Source organism: Podarcis raffonei, chromosome 13 (genome assembly GCF_027172205.1).
Source record: "Podarcis raffonei isolate rPodRaf1 chromosome 13, rPodRaf1.pri, whole genome shotgun sequence".
In the NCBI taxonomy this organism is placed as follows: Eukaryota; Metazoa; Chordata; class Lepidosauria; order Squamata; family Lacertidae; genus Podarcis; species Podarcis raffonei.
The window spans coordinates 55,784,274-55,803,371 of NC_070614.1; the positions used below are offsets into that span (position 1 = coordinate 55,784,274).

At 55.0% G+C, this 19,098-nt stretch overlaps 1 protein-coding gene across 1 annotated transcript; it reads right to left on the reverse strand.

The window, feature by feature from the left end:
* Nucleotides 1–374: 374 nt before the first annotated feature.
* Nucleotides 375–18,708, reverse strand: PELP1 (proline, glutamate and leucine rich protein 1). The gene is made up of 18 exons (XM_053361275.1): nucleotides 18,602–18,708; nucleotides 17,756–17,820; nucleotides 17,155–17,260; nucleotides 16,799–16,948; nucleotides 15,960–16,031; nucleotides 15,809–15,868; nucleotides 15,119–15,269; nucleotides 12,221–12,350; nucleotides 12,035–12,122; nucleotides 10,282–10,370; nucleotides 10,052–10,168; nucleotides 9,359–9,509; nucleotides 8,516–8,657; nucleotides 8,337–8,392; nucleotides 7,408–7,614; nucleotides 4,576–5,385; nucleotides 2,745–3,455; nucleotides 375–699 (listed from the first exon to the last, which is right to left on the reverse strand). Exons 4-18 carry the CDS (start codon nucleotides 16,925–16,927, stop codon nucleotides 607–609), a joined length of 3,006 nt encoding a protein of 1,001 aa, XP_053217250.1. The 5' UTR covers nucleotides 16,928–16,948; nucleotides 17,155–17,260; nucleotides 17,756–17,820; nucleotides 18,602–18,708; the 3' UTR covers nucleotides 375–606.
* Between the last annotated feature and the right edge of the window lie 390 nt (nucleotides 18,709–19,098).

Sequence of the window (19,098 nt, forward strand, 5' to 3'; positions counted from 1 at the left end):
CTCTTACTCCACAGAGCGACAATATCAAAAAGGCTCAGCCTACTGATCAAGTGTGCAGGTGTTGGATCACACAGGAAAACCTGACTCCCAAAGGTCATCTAGTCCAATTCCCTGCAAAGCAGGAATCTCAACGAAAGCATCCATGACAGACAGCCAACCAACCAACCTCTGCTTAAAAACCTCCACTGAAGGAGAGTCCATCACCTTCCAAGGGAGTCTCTTCCTGTCAAGAAAGTTCTTCTGAGGTTCAGTCGGAATCTCCTTTCTCGTTCATTCAGCCCTCCGGAGAAGCATAAATCTTCCACCTTGACCCCCCCGGGGTCCGATTCGCCCTGCTGCCTTTGCCCCAGCTGCACCACAAACCAAAGTGAACATGCAGTATAAAGAAATTTTATTGAATGTCTTTTGTATTAAAAAAACAAACAAACAAACCCAAAACCTTCCTCCCCTCAAAACACAAACACATAAAAAATAGAATATTGAGGCTCCTCAGTCCAGAAGGCAGTGATGCGCACAGGGGGAACGTCTGTTTCAGGGATCACAGCGCCCCCCTTCTCAGCCCCCAATTCACCCACCACCGTTGACCAGGGCAGATCCAGCGCCCCCTCAGGAACTGGGTTCGGATGGCACCTTCTCCTCGTCTGGGGGACAGTCCACAAAGTCCGCCAACATGGCTTCTGTTTCATCCACTTCTGTGCCCTGCAGGGGAAGAGAATTAGGTGGGGTCACTTCATTGAGGTGGCATGACAACTCCCCACACCCACCAGAAGGTATCCCCCCACAAGGCATCTAGTAAATATATTAGGGCGCTTAGCTGAACAAAGTTTTGAAGACTGGCGGAAAAGACAGCATTTCGGCACTCAATCTAAAAAAAGACGTACACACACAGAGCAAACCCAGAATGCAGGCCTTAGAGAATCACAGAATTGTGGGCTTCCCAAGGCTCATCTAGTCCAACCCCCGAAATGCAGGAATCACAGCTGAAGCATCGCTGACAGGCGGCCATCCAACCTATTAAAAAACCTTCCGAGGGAGTCGCTCTGCCACTGATGGGCTCTTACCCTCAGGCAAGCCTAAACGTTGAGTATCTCCTTTCTTGGAATTTGAAACCATGGGTTCGGATCCTGCCCTGCAGAGCAGGAGATAGCAAGCTTGCTCCTTGTGACAACCCTTCAGATACTGGAAGTCGGCTCTCACGTCTCCTCTTTTCCAGGCTAAACATCTCCATCTCCCCCCAGCTGTTCCGCACAAACAAGGCTTGGTTTCCAGACCCTTCAAAATCCTGCTCACCCTCTTCTGCGCACCTTCCAGCTTCTCACCCATATCCTTCTGGAACTGGGGTGCCCAAAATTGGGCCCAGGTGGGGTCTGACCATTGTTCCCAGCTGCCACTGCAAGACCCCTCGCTGCTCCCTCCAAAGCTGGAGAGACTGCAAAACACACAACACCTCCCCCCCCCGGGCAATAAACCATCCCAGCTCCAGACTTGGGAACCTGCCCTAGACACACCCTCCCTCCAGACTCCCCGCCGCCCCAGAGAGGACTTTTTCTGCCATTCAAAGTGTACCCAGGATTGTCTGGATTGTTCTCCTGCTGGCTTCCCAAACCAGAATGGTTTTAGCGGTTGCTGATAAAGAGTACAGCAAAGAAGCCTGCTTGATCTCAAGAGGCGGGGAGTTCCAAAGGGCAGGGGCTGCCAGAGTTCTTACAAAAGCAGAACGGGTGTCGTGCGGCGCCTGCAGCAGGGCCAGATCCGCCGGCTGAACTGGCCAAGTGGGAGCAGGTGGGGCAAAGCGATCTCACAGGTAAACTGCTTTCAGACAACAACCCACATTACGAAGCACATGCGAGTTCCTGATCTGCTTTCGGTTTTTTGCTGTGTTAACTGTTCAGAAGCCTAAATGTTGTTGCTGCAAACTTTTCTGATTGACAATTTATCACCACCACCATCATCATCATCCTTTTGCAAACCACTTTGAGGTTTACTTATTTGCTTCATAAAATCTTTATGTGGTTTCACTGAGAAAACCTTTCTGGCTTCGAGGCTTTTCCCTCTACAATCAATCAGCGAAGAGATTTTGTGAAGCAAAACAAATGAATAAATAGAAAGCAGCACTGTGTAGAAGTCAAAGAAACAGCTTAATTTGGAAACAGAGAAGAGCCAACTCTAAACTGATATAATTTCACTCCCACTTTTGCCCTTTCTTGGGGGGGGGGGAGAAGATCAGACCCGGGACAGAGGACAGAACCAGAGAACTGTGAGAATCTGGAAGGGGATCCCAAGGGATCATTGTCCTGATTTTTATTATGCATTTTGCGCTTATTAGATTGTAATTTTACACTGTGAAAGCCCTGAGATCTACGGGTCTACAAATTTACCAAACAAAACAAAAACCCCCACCTGAAATGCCTTCATACTTAGAATGATGGAGTCATAGAACTGAGAAGTTGGAAGGACCCTCCGGAGGGGGGGGGCACCTAGTCCCACCCCCTGCAGTGCAGGAATCTTTTGCCCAGCGTGGGGCTTGAACCCTGGACCCTGAGATGAAGGGTCTCCTGCTCTACCGACTGAGCCGTCCCAGCTTCCTTTCCCCCTGGAACTTCAACGCCACGCCCTGAGCTCCACTATCGCCCCCGAGTGGAAGATGCACCATACAGAGTTCAGCTAACGAAGGAATATTCTTCCCCACATGTGCAGGGGGGGGCAGCCATGCCCTCTCTTCCCGCCCTGCCCCTCATGCCCACCTCCTCGCCCAGCGGCGGCTCCTGCTTCTCCGACTCCGCCCGCAGCACTGCAGCCTCGGGGGCCGCCCCTCCGGGCTCTCTCCGGCCCCCTTCATGCACCACCACTTCCTCCTCCTCTTCTTCCTCCTGCCCCTGTGGAGTCGTGGTCCGTGGGGCAGCTGCAGCCACGGGACCCTCCTGCTCCTCCTGGGGGGGCTGCTTCTCGCCCTGCTCCTCCTCCAGCTTCACGGAGGGCAGGGGGGCCGCGCTGGGGAGGGGGGGCTGCCCTTCGGCCGTCCGCAGAGGAGACGCCTGGCCTTCTGCCTTCCCCGGGTCCCGCTCCAGCCGGCCTCCTTCCTCTTCCTCCTCTGCCATTTCCTCTGGGGGGTGGAAGGCTTCCTCGTCCACCTCCATCAGGAGTCCGGCGGCCGCCTCTTCGTCTTCGTTTTCTTCCTCTTCCTCCTCCTCCAACTTGGGGGGCTCGTCCTTGATGGGCAAGAGCTCCGGCGGCTCCTCGTCGCTCCGGTGGGGCGGCAGTGGGGGCGGCAGTGAGGGCAGCACCCTCCGCTCCTCCTCCCCTTCTTCCTCCTCCTCCTCCTCCTCCTCTTCTGTCAGGCCTTCCTCCTCGTCCTCTTCCTCCTCCGTCAGGCCTTCCTCCTCGTCAAACTCCTCGTCCTCTTCCTCCTCCAGATCCTCACCAAACTCCTCATCCTCCTCGTCGTACTCTTCCTCCTGGCCAGCAAAAAAAAAAAAGGGTGGGTGGGAGAGAATCAGGACTGTAGTGTTGGGAGAGGGCCACCCAAAGGCCATCCAGCCCGACCCCGGTGCGCAGGAACCACAGCCTGATGGGCACCCAGCAAAGGGCAGCTACCCAACGCCAGCAAAGGGCAGCCTGCTACCTTGTGAGGGACCCGGCTGAGGGTCATGCAGCCCAACCCCTTGCCACCCAGGGCGGAAAGAAACATGGCTGCCAAGGGGCCCCTTGCCCTCATCCCGCAACCCCTAATCGGGGCCCAGAGCAAGCCCCGTCTTCACCCGTCAGGTGTGGGGCTGACAGCTGTGGCTTGGGGGTGATGTCAACATTAGAGACCAAAGTGTCTGTTTTTGATTTTAAAAACAATATTTCAATATGAACGGCATTTAATCTCAAGATGAAATCCATCAGGGAATGACTTCTGTGAGGCTCCTGTGTGCCGACATTTTACAACCCTTGTGCTCTCTAGGCCATAAACTAAAACTGCTATCTAACCCCCAAAGTGGCAGAAACAGCCAATGGTGATCTTTTCCTAAGTCTGCTCCACAAGCTGCCAATCCAGCATCTTCCTGAAGCTTCCCGAGAGTTTCCCAGGACGAGGGAAGTGAGAGCGGGGCTGCCCAAGGCCTGCTAAGGGCGACAACTGAGACCCAAACGGACTGAGCACTTGGGGGTGTAAAGACTGGCATGGAGCCATGTGTGTTTTACATCCCATGACCTGTGACCCTTCTCAATGTACATTGAAAAATGTTTGATGTTTTATGGCTCTCTGCGTGCGATCCAGTTGCAGCTACTCTGTAAGCTCTGTTAAGCTGAGCTCTGTCCTACTGCAAGAGCAGATAATAAACCGGGTCCCTAACGGGGCTGCTGGACTTATTTCCTTGGTTCCATGTTTTATGTAAAGGTGTTCCCTCTACCTGGGTAATGTCCTGGTGGTGGTGAAGTTCTTACCCCGGGGGGAAAGCAGGGATGAATTTGACCCACAGGGTCACAGCACCTCCCGCCCCACAAGCCCTGCCTCTTCGCTGCCTGGCCATCATAATAAAAAATAAGAATTAACATGCGGCCCGTCTAACCGGCCCCTGCCTCCCAGTGCACCTCTTCCTCATCCTCTTCAAAGTATTCCTCGTCCTCCGGGTAGTCGTCTTCATCGTCCTCTTCCTCCTCGCTGCTGTTGATGTTGATGACGGTGGGGTCTTCTTCCACCAAGGCGGGGAACGGGGGGTCCATGGCTGCGGGGGAAGGGGAGGCGGGCAGCGCCAGGACAGCAGCGGGGGCAGGGGGCAGAGGGACACCCAGGGAGAGGGGCGGGGCAAGCGGCTCCGGAGGGGTCTCCTCGGAGGTTGGCGGGGGGGAAGGGGGGGCCGGCGGGGCCGGCGGAGGAGCGGGCGGGGTGGGGACCTGGGCTGCGGTGGCCGCCACTACCATGGCGCTCCCGGGGCCCTTGCCAAGCTGCCCCTTGGGCACAATAACCACTGAGTCGTCCGAGTCGCTCTCCAGGGAGATCTCCACGTCCTCCTCCTCCTCCTTGTCGTAGTGGACAAAGACCGAGCGGCGCAGCTTGGCGCCCAGAGCCGCCTCGGCCGCCCCGGGGGACGTGGGCAGGGAGGGCTCCTCGGGGGCTAGGCGGGGGGGCAGCTGGGCGGGGGAGGCCAGGCCTGGGGGGGGCAGCCCCAGGGGGTTGGCTGCCGAGGAGGCGGGGGGAGGGAGGAGGAGGCGGGGGGCCGAGAAGGGGGCCGGGGGCGCCGGGCGGAAGGGCGAGGCCAGGGCGGGGGAGAGCTCCGAGGGGCCCGGAGGGGGGGCCTGGGGACCCCCTGGGGGGGCGGCCAGAGGGAGCTGCAGGGAGGGCACCCGGGGGTGCAGGAGAGCGTTGCAGACAGCCAGGGCCTCTGTGCAGAAGGAAGAGACCTGCAGAGGGAGGAGGAAAATAAATGCCAAATTATTTTCATGTTCATTCTTACATTTTTCTTATTACTATTATAACTTTTAATTTGCAAACCGCCCTTCATCCGCTGATCTCCGGGCCGTTCACAACATAAAAATACAAGACGAAAGCAGAAAACACAGATAACGTTATATCCTTATTCACACGTGATATAGTTATTTACACCTAACGGGACTCAATTTCATTTAGCAGATAAAAATGAGAGCAGTCTGAAAACTTAAGGGGGTGGGGGAGAAACAACAATTAAAAAATGATTAAACACCCACAGAATTAAAGCTATACACCCACCCATTAAAACTATGCAAATAATTACAGCACGGTTAGAGGTGCGATCTCCTTTCTGATGCACAGATACGGGGAAATGGAGGGAGAGGACAAACGGGAAATGTATCTCCCATCTGCATAAAAGGAAGAGTTTTGGACTGAGCTTAGATCAGAAGCAGGAGACATAGAGAGAAAAGGGGGTGAGGGAGATTCAGGTCAGAGAACAGGCAGGAAATCCAGGGAGCTGGGCTAAAGGAGAACTATTTCAAAACTGCCTATGAAAGGTATTTGAGCACCGTATAGACTGAACTCAATATGCCAGTCAGGAGCAGACAAATGCTGGAGACCAGAATTAAATAAAGCAGAGGAGGCACACGTCTTTCAGAATTGTTCCCAAAAAGAAATATTCCAGAAATCGGTGCAGGGCAATATATCTGACATGCCGGGATATCTTACACCCTCAGGACCTGATGTATTACGCTATTTTAGTATTTTTTTGGAAGCCACCCAGAGTGGCTGGGGAAGCCCAGCCAGATGGGTGGGGTATAAATAAATAAATAAATAATAATAATAATAATAATAATAATAATAATAATTATTATTATTATTATTATTCCAGAAAATGAAAGAGAAATAACCCTCAACCTCATTGCTACAGCTAACATATAAATGGTTTCGAATGGGAGAAAAGGCCATTTCCTACTCTAGCTGAACGGAGGGAAGAAACTGGGTTTGTGGCAGCTACAACTCACCCCCACCTTCTTGCAAAAGAAAACCTACTAAAGCAGCAGCCCCACAGGCTTATGGGGGGGGGGGAGTGGGCCTTTTCTGTGCTGCTCTGGAGCAACAAGCTCAAGGATCCGAGCCCAACCTTAAGCTGCTTCCAACCAGCTGTAGCAGTTACTGCCTTACCTTGGTTTACTTTCTAATAATAATATTATTACAGGTGAAACTCGAAAAATTAGAATATTGTGGAAAAGTTCCTTGATTTCCGTAGTCCAACTTGAAAGGTGAAACTAATAAATGAGATAGACTCGTGACATACAAAGCGAGATCTGTCAAGCCTTGATTTGCTATCATTGCGATGATCATGGCGTACAGCTGATGAAAACCCCAAATTAACAATCTCAGAAAATGAGAATATTCAAGGAAATCAGCAAAACAAGGATTGCAAATCGAGCAGGATTGGACCCCTGAGAAGCAGAAGCACATCTCGCTTTGCATGTCGTAAGTCGATCTCATATATTAGTTTCGCCTTTGAAGTTGAATGACTGAACTAAAGGAACTTTTCCACGATATTCTAGTTTCACCTGTATTATGTATATGCTGCCCATTTGACCGCATTGCCCCAGCCACTCCTGGACGGCTTTCAACAAAATATTAAAACATTAAAAACTCAAAACATTAAAAACCACCCTGTATTATTTATGAATAAAGTAAAGCAATTCTTTTAGAAAACATTTAACAGGGCCCAGCCGGGGGGGCTGACGTCCTGCCTCCAAGGACTGGCGAAGGGGGAGAGGAGGATGGACGGATGGGCTGGCGAAGGAGGAACCTCCAGGCTGCGAGGCAGTCTACCTGCTATGCAGAGACTAGGCCCTCCAGGTGGGGGGGGGGGAGATGGCCAAGGTGGGGAGGGGGCTCTTCCCTTCCTGCCCTGCTCCCCGGCTTCCCTTTGGGCCAAACCCCAAGTGGGTGTTGGGGGAAAGAGAGAGACTCACCTGGAGGTTGGGGTCTGTGCGCCCCTGGCTGAACAAGCGGAGGGCGCAGTGGAAAGGGGGCGGCCAGGAGGGCGGGGGGGCCAGGACCAGCGCCAGCAGGAGGCGGTGCAGCTCCCTGCGGCAGGGGGCGCTGGCGTAGGGGGACCCCGGGGGGGTCTCGGCCTGAGCCAGGCGGATGAGCAGAGGGACCACCAGCTCCTGCAGCCTCTGTGGGGAGGAAGATCAAGAGAAGTTGCTTTTTGGGGTGGGGGTGGGGAGACACGCAAGACAGTTTGGGGGATCCTCCTGACCCTTGTGGCGGAATGGGGGTTCCCTAGCCCCCACCATGAGGAAAAGGAGGCAGATGGTCAACCAACAGGCTCCCTGCCCTGTTCTGTCTATCATTCTATCCTGTATCTTGTGTTTTATGCTGGAAGTGCCCTCTCGCCTCTCCAACTGAGGGAGGGGTATAAATTTAACAATTAAAAATGTCGCTTCAGGTTGTTGTGACCAACCCCCCCCCCCAACAACAAAGCGGCTGGTCAGCTTATTTTTTTCATTTCATAAAATTTCTACACCACCTGACTGTAAACAAGTCAACCTTGAAGCAGCTTCACAAAGAGAATAAAAGAGCCATTGATTAAAGAAACTATTCAACAGGACTGAAATCAACAAACAGATTCGAACATAGTAATAATGATCACAGATCTCCTTTGAAATTCTCCTTCTCCTTCCCCTCGTCTTCCTCAAACTTCTCTGTCTCATTTTCCCGCACTGAAAGCTCCTTGGGGCAGAGACGCCACCGGCCAACCACCACAGCGCTGCGAGGGGAAGGCTCTCTCCGGAAACCAAGAGCTGGGCTCGGCCGCCAGGACTGGCACTCCACCCCCCCCCCTCGCCTGGTAGCCCAGACCCCCAAGTCCCCCAGGGCTACCCCATAGACCCCTCACCTTGTGGACCTGCTCCTTCATCAGGCTTCCAGTCAGGAGGACGGCACGGCTCAGGCCTGGGGGGGGGGTAGAGAAGAGTTCGGGGGGTAGGATGAGTTTGGGGTGAGTGGGACTGGAGGAAGCAGAGCCCCAGGCCCGGCCCCCTCTCCACCCCGCTGCTCAGCTACAGGTTTCCTCACCTCGCAAGGCGGCCAGGCAGGTGCTGCTGTTGGCCTGGGAGTCCTGCTTGGGGTGCAAGGACCCCAAAGTGCCCAGGTCAGACAGCTTGGGCTTCTTGGGGGCGCTGGGCTTCAGGTCCGAGGCCGGCCGGCTGTCCCGCATCTGGACGGGGGCAGAGAGGAAGGGGATGGGGAAGTTTTGGATGTTTTATTACACTTTTATAGTTGCTGGAGGCCACAGAAGTGGCTGGGGCAGCCCAGTCAGATGGATGGGGTACAAATGACAAAATAGTAATTATTGTTATTATTTTAAAAAGAGGGAGAGAGGCCTTAAACCGGAGGCCAGGAGGGAGGGGTGGGGGAGAGAATTCATCAGTGCAGCTAAAATACTTCATTCGTATCAAATTTCAATTTGAGATTTTCTCCTAATACAACCAAATTGCAGCTACCTAAGATGCAAAACAAGGAAAAGAAGCAGAAAAAAATAAGAGATAAAGGGAGAGGAAGAGAGAGAGAGAGAGAGAGAGAGAGAGAGAGAGAGAAAGAAAGAAAGAAAGAAAGAAAGAAAGAAAGAAAGAAAGAAAGAAAAAGAAAGAAAGAAAGAAAGAAAAAGAAAGAAAGAAAGAAAGAAAGAAAGAAAGAAAGAAAGAAAGAAGAAACGGGGAAATATTAGCAAAAATTACAAAAGGAGGAATATTTTCCATGCACTAGATGAAAATATAATTATTTAAAACTACCAGTCAAGTCAGTACACCAAACTATCAGCTGCACTCTCTGTTCAACAATATTTCCTGCAGCATCTCGTGGTCCTTCATTTTCTTTTCCCTTTCCAATACTTCTTTCTTCATGGGGGGGGGGGCTCACCTTGAGGGTGTCGGCCGGGGGGCTGATGTCGCTGATCAGGTGACCCAGCAGGGCCTCGCTCTGGGTCCTGGGTCCCTGCAGGATGCCACAGGCCGCCCCAGCCGTCTGGACCCACAGATCCAGGACTTCGTAGAGCCGAGTCCGCACCGCACTGAGGAGGAAGGAAGAGGAGCTGGAGGAGGGGGCAGCCTGGCAGTCCCCACACCTCACCTGGGGCTGGCTTCATGGCAATGCAGAATTGGACGGGGGCCCCAAAGGTCATCCAGCCCAACCCCCTGGAACCCGGGAATCGCAGCTAGAGAACCCTGGACCACTTGACCTCTGCTTAAAAACCTCCAAGGAAGGAGGAGAGGCCGAGAGAGAGGAAGGCCTGACCCAGGCAACCCTGCAGGGGCGTCGCTAATGCTGGACTAAGCAGGAGAGGCAACAGCTGGTGCTGTTGGGGGGGGGGAGACAGTGTGGCGTCGCCATGAGGACTGTCAAGGGCCAGATCACCCATCTTGGCTGTGATGTGCACTGGGAGACCTCAAGGGCTGGCAGCTGCTTCTCAGCCGAAACTCCCTCGCAGGGCTGTTGTGGGGAGAACCACGAACACGCCGCCTTGCTCCCTCCTTCTCTAGGCCCCCCCCGGGGGGGGGTGGTACACATTGGCCCAGAGCAGCAAGGGCCCCCCTTCCTCAGCTCCCCACACACCTGTAGGGGCGCTCCTGCCCGGGGGGGAAGAGGTCTCGGCCGCTGCTCCAGGTGGTCAGGACCTGGGGGAAGAGGCGGCAGAAGGTGGCCCCAAAGCGCACCAGGCGGGGGCCGCACCTGCAAAGGGAAAGCGAGAGGAGGGGGGCGTCGGAGAAGGGAGAGCCAGGGCTGGGGGTGGGATGTGGAGCCCGGTGGGGGTTCCCAACGCCCTCTCCCCTCCCCGGACTTACGCCAAGATGAGCGCCGAAAGGAGGTCCAGGGCCTCCAGGTGGACGGAGGGCAAGAGGAGCATCCGCAGGGGGCCGTCACCAAACCAGCTCTGGAAGGGAGGGGGGGTCAGGGGCGGAAGGGAGCAGCAACACCCCCACTTCCCCCCCCCCCATTATAAAGTGACCAAGGTCACTGGATGAATCTGTCTACTAGGCTGCATTATTTTTTCTAGCATTATTGTACGCAGTAATAATAATAATAGCAATAGCCATAGGCATAGCAGTCAAGAACAATTCTACTAATCTTCATGATCCCTTAAGGCAGCCCTGGCCAAACTTGGCCCTCCAGCTCTTTTTGGTCTACAACTCCCATCATCCCTAGCTAACAGGAACAGTGGTCAGGGATGATAGGAGTTGTAGTCCCAAAACATCCGGAGGGCCAAGTTTGGCCATCACTCCATCACTGCCTTAAGGGATAAGTTTTCAAGCAAGAGAGAGAGAGAGAGAGAGATGTGTGTGTGTGTGTGTGTGTGTGTGTGTGTGTATACACACCCATTACAAAAGAAACAACAATTGTCATAATAATAATTTCGACGATGTAACATGTACATATGTGGGTTTTACGTACACATATGCATATGGCATTAACGCATTACAGCAACATATAATTATAATTCTGCTATACTTTGTTATTCCTTAAATGTAAGCTTGTAATTCATTTATATTTCCTCCCCCATAAATAAATAAAGCATGCATCCATGTACAAAACAGCTATTCAAGGAGCACACCTGTTTGCTACTGCACTGGACACAAAAGGTCAAATTAGAGGGAGGAATTAAAACTACATAGGGGGTTCCCCTTGCCCTGGAATTCTACCTTCCAATAACACACAAGCCCCATTTTTCATTTAATCTTTACGCTGCCCTCTTTGGTCCAGGTTGGAAGGAAGGAGGAGGTCCCTACTACGCACTTCCTGAGGGAAGGAGCTGTTGGAGAGGGGAGGGGGCTCCCTTGGAGGGAGGGGGGCTCCCCTTCCTTGGTGGCTTTCCAGAAGAAGCGAAGAGGCCCATCGTCTTGGATGCTTTAGCTGAGGTTCCTGCACTGCAGGGCCCTGGGGGCCCCTCCCAGCTCTAAAGCTCTTCCGAGCACAACTCAAAGTGTTGGTGCTGACCTTGAAAGCCCTAAATGGCCTCAAAGGCCCAGGATACCTGAAGGAGCGTCTCCACCCGCATTGCTCAGCCCGGACACTGAGGTCCAGCGCCGAGGGCCTTCTGGCAGTTCCCTCCCTGAGAGAAGCCAAGTTACAGGGAACCAGGCAGAGGACCTTCTCGGTGGTGGCACCCGCCCTGTGGAACGCCTTCCCGCCAGATGTCAAAGAGAAGAACAACTACCAGACTTTTAGAAGACATCTGAAGGCAGCCCTGTTTAGGGAAGCTTTTAATGTTTAATAGGTTATTGTATTTTAATATTCTGTTGGAGGCTGCCCAGAGTGGCTGGTGAGGCCCAGCCAGATGGGCGGGGTATAATTAATAATTATAATTATGATGATGATGATTCTGGGGCCAACATAAGCACAGGAGCAGCCGAGAGGGGCTTTGCTGAGACAGGCACTGCCAGCCTCTGGTCATCTTTGGTACTACGATGCCCTGAGTGAGGCACTGGGCACCCCCAGAAGAGATCTTCTCCACAGTGGATCTTCTCAGTTGTGTGCCCCCTCGGCTCGGGGACCTGCCCGCCCCACCCTGACCCCAACGCTGCCCCCATGGCTACTCACAATGTTCTTTGTGGAGATGTTGAGGGCGCGGCAAACGAGGTCCAGGATGTCTTGAACTGGGACGGAGACGGGAGCCACAAAGTCGTTACTGGAACGGCAAATGAAGTGCTTGTTTTAGGGGGAGGGGGGTCTCAAGTACAGCGGCAAGGCTGGAAAGGCGGGGGGGGGGAGAGAGGGGCCCCTGACCTGAGCATCTGGCAGAGGCATTTGGCCAGTCCGGAGAAGCGATGCTTCAGGTGGAGGATGAAGTTCACCTCTCCATCTTCGGGGGTCGGGAGCAGGATCTCCACGCCAGGCCCTTCGTAGTGCAGGGGATCTGGAGGAGGAGGAAGAAGGGGGGGAGAGAGAACCCATCAGGTCTGGTTGCAGAGGTGGAAGAGGACCCCCAAAGGTCATCTGTCCCAACCTGCAGAACAAAGGACAGCTCTAAAGTGGCCTGCAAGGTGGTCCAATGTGCAGCACTTGGCAACATTCAAGAACACACATCTTAAAGCACTTAAACATTTGTTTTTTGTGCATATTTACTTATTAAATCTGTATTCCGACCTATAGCCAAACACATCTGTGTATTAGTTCAGTTTAAATACGCTAAATCTACGAACTCTATTTAATGATATATATTTAATTAAGTATATGAATCGCATATGTTAAATATATGGCAGGCCTTTCCATTCACAGTACGGAAATTTAATTCAGCGTGTGGCTTGCGGGTTCTGCGATCTGAGAGGTTGGACTGCCCTGGTCTAAGACGCTCATTTAAAGTGCCGATAAGGAACAAAAATTAAGAACATGTTGCCCAAAGAATCTTTGATCTCAAGGAAGAGCTTGAGGGCTGGGCGGTATCTGGTTTTCAACATCGCGGTACATCCCCAGCTAAACCTTGCGATATACTGATGCATCACAATCTCTGACACTTAGATGGTGCTATATAGAGGTACTGACCGGCTTCATGGTTTCTCCTTCGTTGTGATTTTTGCATAACACACACCAGGATTTGTGATATATTACCAGGTCAAAAATTACGAAACCTGTATCACAATATGGGCTTCAAACCAGTTTTGGATGATATATGGATATATTGCTTGGCCCTCTTAGACTGAGGTAAGAGGGTGCTTCTTGCAATTAAAAGATGCCCCCCCCCCATAAAAGACGGTAGAAGAGCCACTGCAAGCTCTTTTAAAATACTGGACCACAAGGACAGTATTTTAATGTTTTAATTTTATTAATACAAGCTCATAGGCAATACAGTAAAAGTCATAAGTGCAGCAGATAAAAAAAGCATATAGAAATAAATTAAATAAAATGGAGAGACAACAGGGAGGAAGGCACAGAAATCAACTGAGAATACAATACTCAACTCTAAAAAATGAAAAGAAAAGGAAAAAACAGTGGGGGGGGGAGTCAATTCAGTTCTCAATAAAATCTGTCCACATATTTATCTGTGGAGCAGCAGGTTTAGTGGGCTGTTCATGGGAGAAAAACTTCTACCACGCTGAGTAGAAACTTAAGGACTCTTGCTTATACAGAATCATAGAATGGAGGACTTGGAAGGGATGCCAGGGGTCATCTAGTCCAGCCCCCGCAATGCAGGAAGGCAGGCCAACGGCCCAGACTTTTGCTCGCTCTTCCTCTGGGGAAGGAGTTCCTTTGGGCTTCCAGCTGCAGCCAGACGGCCAGGAAAGGGGAATTTGGGCTGAGCAGTGGGGCTGAAACGCAATGATCACAACAGACAGCGGTCTGGGATTTTGCCCGTCTCCTCTGCCGTCAACATCCATCACTGGTCCTGTTTCCGTCATGCGGGTTCCGCACAACACGTCAAATTGGCTCGTCAACAAAGCACTTATCTTAATTGCTCCCTCAAGGGCAGGAGACGCCCCGGCCTCAAATTAGCCGAAGGGGGGCATGACGTGAGGTCTGCTGGGAATATGGCCGCTGCAAAACAAGAGCCTCCTGGCTGGGGCTTAGTTTGCACCCCCCCCCCCATGTGGGGCTTCCCTCGCACTTGATCCGGAAGCTGCTGTTGGTGCAGAATGCTGCAGCACAATTGCTGACAGGAGGGAGGTCTTATCGGCAGGGAACACCTCCACTGCCTGCAAATTTGCAACTGAATCGAGTTCAAGGTGTTGCTCTTGGTACAGGAAAGCCTTAGGAAATCTGGGACCAATTTACCTGCAATTTTTTTTTTGTTTTATTAATAACTAAATAAATTCAGGGAAGTTTTAAATGTGTGACATTTTAATGTATTTTTAATCTTTGTTGGAAGCTGCCCAGAGTGGCTGGGGAAGCCCAGCCAGATGGACGGGGTACAAATAATAATAATAATAATAATTAATTTTTATGCGCCAGGCGAAAACATTCCTCTTAAGCCAGGCCTTTGGCAGATTAATATTCTACAGCTATTTAAATGAGTCTGTGGAAAGGGGGAGGTTACTGTTTTGCTGTTCGGTTTTACTTATTGACTTGTTTTGATCCTGCATTTTCTGCGAACTGCCCTGAGATCTTACGATGAAGAGTGGTACATAAATGGAATAAAATAATAATAATATTTATATCCCACCTTCCTCCCTCATTTTACAGATAAAAATAAAGGTAAAGGTAAAGGCACCCCTGCCCTTACGGGCCAGTCGTGTCTGACTCTAGGGTTGTGCGCCCATCTCACTTAAGAGGCCGGGGGCCAGCGCTGTCCGAAGACACGGGTCACGTGGCCAGCGTGACGAAGCTGCAGCTGACGAGCCAGCACCAGCGCAGCACACGGAAATGTCGTTTACCTTCCCGCTATAAAGCTGTACCTATTTATCTACTTGCACTTAGGGGTGCTTTCGAACTGCTAGGTGGGCAGGAGCTGGGACCGAACGACGGGAGCTCACCCCGCCGTAGAGATTCGAACCGCCGACCATACAATCGGTGTCACAGTGTGAGAAAACAGCCCGGCTCCAAGGATCCCCGAGGGTGGAGCTGTCAAGGCGCCATCGTCGCAAGCAGCCGACAGCCAGGTGCAAAATGCGCCTGGCGAATTCCGAGCCCTGCTAACCCCCTCCCCCAAAGTAAGAGCAATATCAGCATTAAAAGCATGAGGAGATGCACCTGTCTCTGCTCCCTCGTAGAGCGTCCCCAGCAGGCTGTGGAGCGTGGCCAGGAGGCAGTGGGCCTGCTGCCCCCAGCACTCGGTGTACTTGAGCCCCTGCGTGAAGCCGGCGCCCAGAGAGGGCAGGAGGGCGTAGCAGTCGCAGGCCAGCTGGGGGGAGGAGGAGGAGGCAGAGCATCAGTGGGGCAGCCCACAAGGGGAAAGAGGGAAGGGATCCCAAGGAGTCCTGGGTTCAAATCCCCAGTTCTCCTGGGGATTCAAGGAGGTGGAGGGCCTGGGAGACCCGGGTTCAACCCCCACCCCACCCCGCTGCTATGAAGCTTGGTGGGGGTGACCTTGGGGGCCAGTCACAGGCTTCTCTCAGCCTGGCCTACCTCATTGTTCTAGGGCTTAAGTGGGCGAGCTGCGTACGCCAGCTTGGGGAACGATAAATGTGAATTATAAAATAACTACGAAGCTTCTGACTGGGTCATTCAGGCCCTGCTGGTGGGATTCTTCCCCTTGGGGGCACCTGGTCGGCCAGGTGTGGGGAGGACGGGATGCTGGGCCCCTCTGGCCTGATCCACCTGCTCTGGGGCTCTTCCCAGGTCCCACAACCACCCCCTGCCCCCAGGGGAGTTTCCCAGTTTAAACCACAAGGTGGGGGTCCCTGCACAGCTGAAGGGAAGGCAAGAGAGGTTGGTTTTTACCTGTTGCAGGTGAGGTGTCTCTGCATCCACACGGGCCAGGAAATAGGCCGCCAGTTTGCCCTGGGGGCAGGGAAAAAAGGATGGGGGGAGAGATCAGTGGGGCTTCTGCAACCCAGTGCTGCTCCTCTGCCCCCCGAAACAGAAGACTTACCCGCAAAGAGCCACATGCCCTGGGGTAAAACAGCATGCAGGCCTTGCTTCCTTCCAGGGTGGAAATCTGGCACTGGGAAGAGTCCCGGGGGAGGCAAAGGGGGGGGGGCAGAAAAGAGAAAAGGGTTAGAGAAAAGTTTCCTCTCTTGTAACACCAGAGCCGGTGGGAGACAGCCCAAGAAGCCAGATGCGGGGAGATCCAGGAGGGATGAGAGCCATGCTTCGTTGCACTGCGGAACTCCCTGCCACAAGAGGCAGAGATGGCCCCCCCAATAGAAGAGGCCTGGTCAAATTAGTGGAGGAGAAGAGGGCTGCTGGTGGCTGTGCTCTGCCTCCACGGCCAATAAATGCTTCTAAACACCAAATACTGGAACACGCAGGAGGGGGAGCTGCTCTGGCATTCGAATCCTGAGCCCGGGTTTCCCCTAATGGGCACTTGGTTGGCTGCCTTGGCCTATCAAGAGCCGGGCTCTTCTGTCCTCATGGAGCCTCCAGCTGCAGAGGCAGTCTACTTCAACCCCTCGGTGCGAAGAGGTCTTTGGCCACTGGAATCTCACCCAGCCAGGCTCTGAGCTTCTTACGTAAGGGGGGGGGGGAGTCACATTTTGGGGGGTGCATCCATGTAACGAGCTCACCGATTGTTAAATTCCATTTTGACTGTTTTAATATTTTTGTAAGCATTATGTTGAATTTCGGGTTTTCCCAAGCTGGCTGTTTTGCCATACTAAAAATTATTCATTCATTCAATTTGTGGGTTTTGTGTTATGCCTTCAGACATGTACATGGGGGGGGGATGCAGGCCCCCCCAGCTCCCCAAGCAGGGTGGGTTGGGGGTCTCACCTCGGGTTTGAGAGCCAGCAAGGAGGTGAGCAGCCCCGGGATGTGGTTGGTGCCGATGTCTCGTGCCAGCTCAGGGATCTGGCAGGAATACTCCAGCAGGTCACGGAGGATGAGGACGGCCAGCTCCATCGTGGGGGGCGGATCCTGAGACTTGGGGGGGGGGGGAGGAGAAGAAATGAGGTTACTTGGGGGGGCAGCCTTCCTCTGCCAACACCTCCCACCCAAAAGGAGCATTAAGGCACCCAAAACATCCGACCCACCCAGCCTTCCTGGGCTTCTACTGGTGGGTGCAGCTGTGGAGCTCTTGGGCCTGGGGGGAGGCAAAGCGGGTGGGGGGCACTGGCGCCCCCCCTCACCTGAATGAGGTGCTGCAGGCTGCGCAGCCAGCCCAGGCAGTTCTGGCTGAAGGCTTCTGTGGAGCTCTCGGTCACCAGCAGGGAGAGGAGGCAGAGGCCCTCAAACCTTTGCAGGGAGAAGAAAAAGCAGGGCAGAATCAGAGCACCGGAGGGCTGAAAGGGGCCCCCAAGGGTCATCCAAACCAACCCTGGCCAGACGATGATGTGTCAAGAGAAAAAGGTCCCAGTAGCCTGCGGGTGGTGGGGTTGGACTAGATGCCCCTTTGGGTCCCCATCCTGAGGCACCTGGCCTCCAAGCCCCCCCCCCCCAGCCAGCACGGCCCATGGGCGACAGTGCCGCGCCAATTTTAGAGAGGTGCTGCAAGACCCCGGCCACCCTGTTTCCCAGAAACTGTGGAAGGGGGTGCTGGGAAATTGGTACAGTGAGAAGAGACCCCCAGAGTCATCTATCCCAGCCCCTTGCCAGGCAGGAATGGCAGCTCCAGAATCCAGGACCAAGGACTGCCAGAAAATCTGCAAGGGGTGCTGGGAGTTGTAGTCCAGAGCGCCTGGGGGCATTTGGGAGGGAGGGAGGGAGGGAGGGAGAGAGGCAGCTACTCACCGGGTTTTGATGGAGCCCAGGCGCGTGTTGCTGAGGCTCACCAGCCCCCCCAGGGTGGGCGGCGCCTGGAGGGAGACAAGGGAGCCTGTCAGAGAGCAGCGCACTCTGCTCATGCTCAGGAGAACGAGGGGCGCCCGGGGACCCCGCCCTGAGGAGGAGGCGCGAAGGGGGTGCCCCCCCGCCACGTGCAGAGGGAGAACAGCCTCCCTTGGGGTCACTGGGCGCAGGAACCCCCCCCGGGGGAAAGGCCACTCCCAGGGGGGACCCATCATGGGGGGGCGGGGGGAGTGCCCCCCCGGTGCTCTTGCTTCCCCCCCCCGGGGGAAAGGCCACTCCCAGGGGGGACCCATCATGGGGGGGCGGGGGGAGTGCCCCCCCGGTGCTCTTGCTTCCCCCCCCCCGGGGGAAAGGCCACTCCCAGGGGGGACCCATCATGGGGGGGCGGGGGGAGTGGCCCCCCCGGTGCTCTTGCTTCCCCCCCCCGGGGGAAAGGCCACTCCAGGGGGGGACCCATCATGGGGGGGGCGGGGGGAGTGGCCCCCCCGGTGCTCTTGCTGCCCCCCCCGGGGGAAAGGCCACTCCCAGGGGGGACCCATCATGGGGGGGCGGGGGGAGTGGCCCCCCCGGTGCTCTTGCTGCCCCCCCCGGGGGAAAGGCCACTCCAGGGGGGGACCCATCATGGGGGGGCGGGGGGAGTGGCCCCCCCGGTGCTCTTGCTGCCCCCCCCGGGGGAAAGGCCACTCCAGGGGGGGACCCATCATGGGGGGGGCGGGGGGAGTGGCCCCCCCGGTGCTCTTGCTGCCCCCTCCCCCCTCCTGGGGGGGGGTCTCTCTCTCTCTCTCTCACCTGGGCGCCCCCTCCCCCGCCGGCCTCCCTGGCGCAGCGCAGCAGCCCGGCCAGGCCTCGCGGCGTCTCCGGGGGGGTCCCCGCCTGCGCGCCCCCCCGCAGCAGCCCCGCCAGGGTCTCCAGCACCAGCCGCCCCCCCGGCGCCGCCCCCCCGGGACCCCCCGACGAGGCGGAGCAGGACCCCGCCGACAACCCCGCCGCCAACGCCGCCATCGCGCCTCCCCCGCCAAGGGCGCATGCGCGGGGAGAGAGCGAGGCATGCCGGGAAGCGCCGGGGGGCCTGGAAACGCCCGCCGGGGGAGGGGCTCCGCGAAACCGCCGCCGGAGCCTCGGGGGGCGGGGGGGGCCGGCGGCGCTCTGCACATGCTCGGGGTCGCGCTCCCGCCCCGCCTCCCCCTCCCGCGGCGCCGCTGACGTCGCCCCCTCCCACCCCGCCTCCCGGGCCGGCCCTGGGATTGGCTGCCGAGGCGCCCACGTGACCGCGGCCCGGAGGCCAG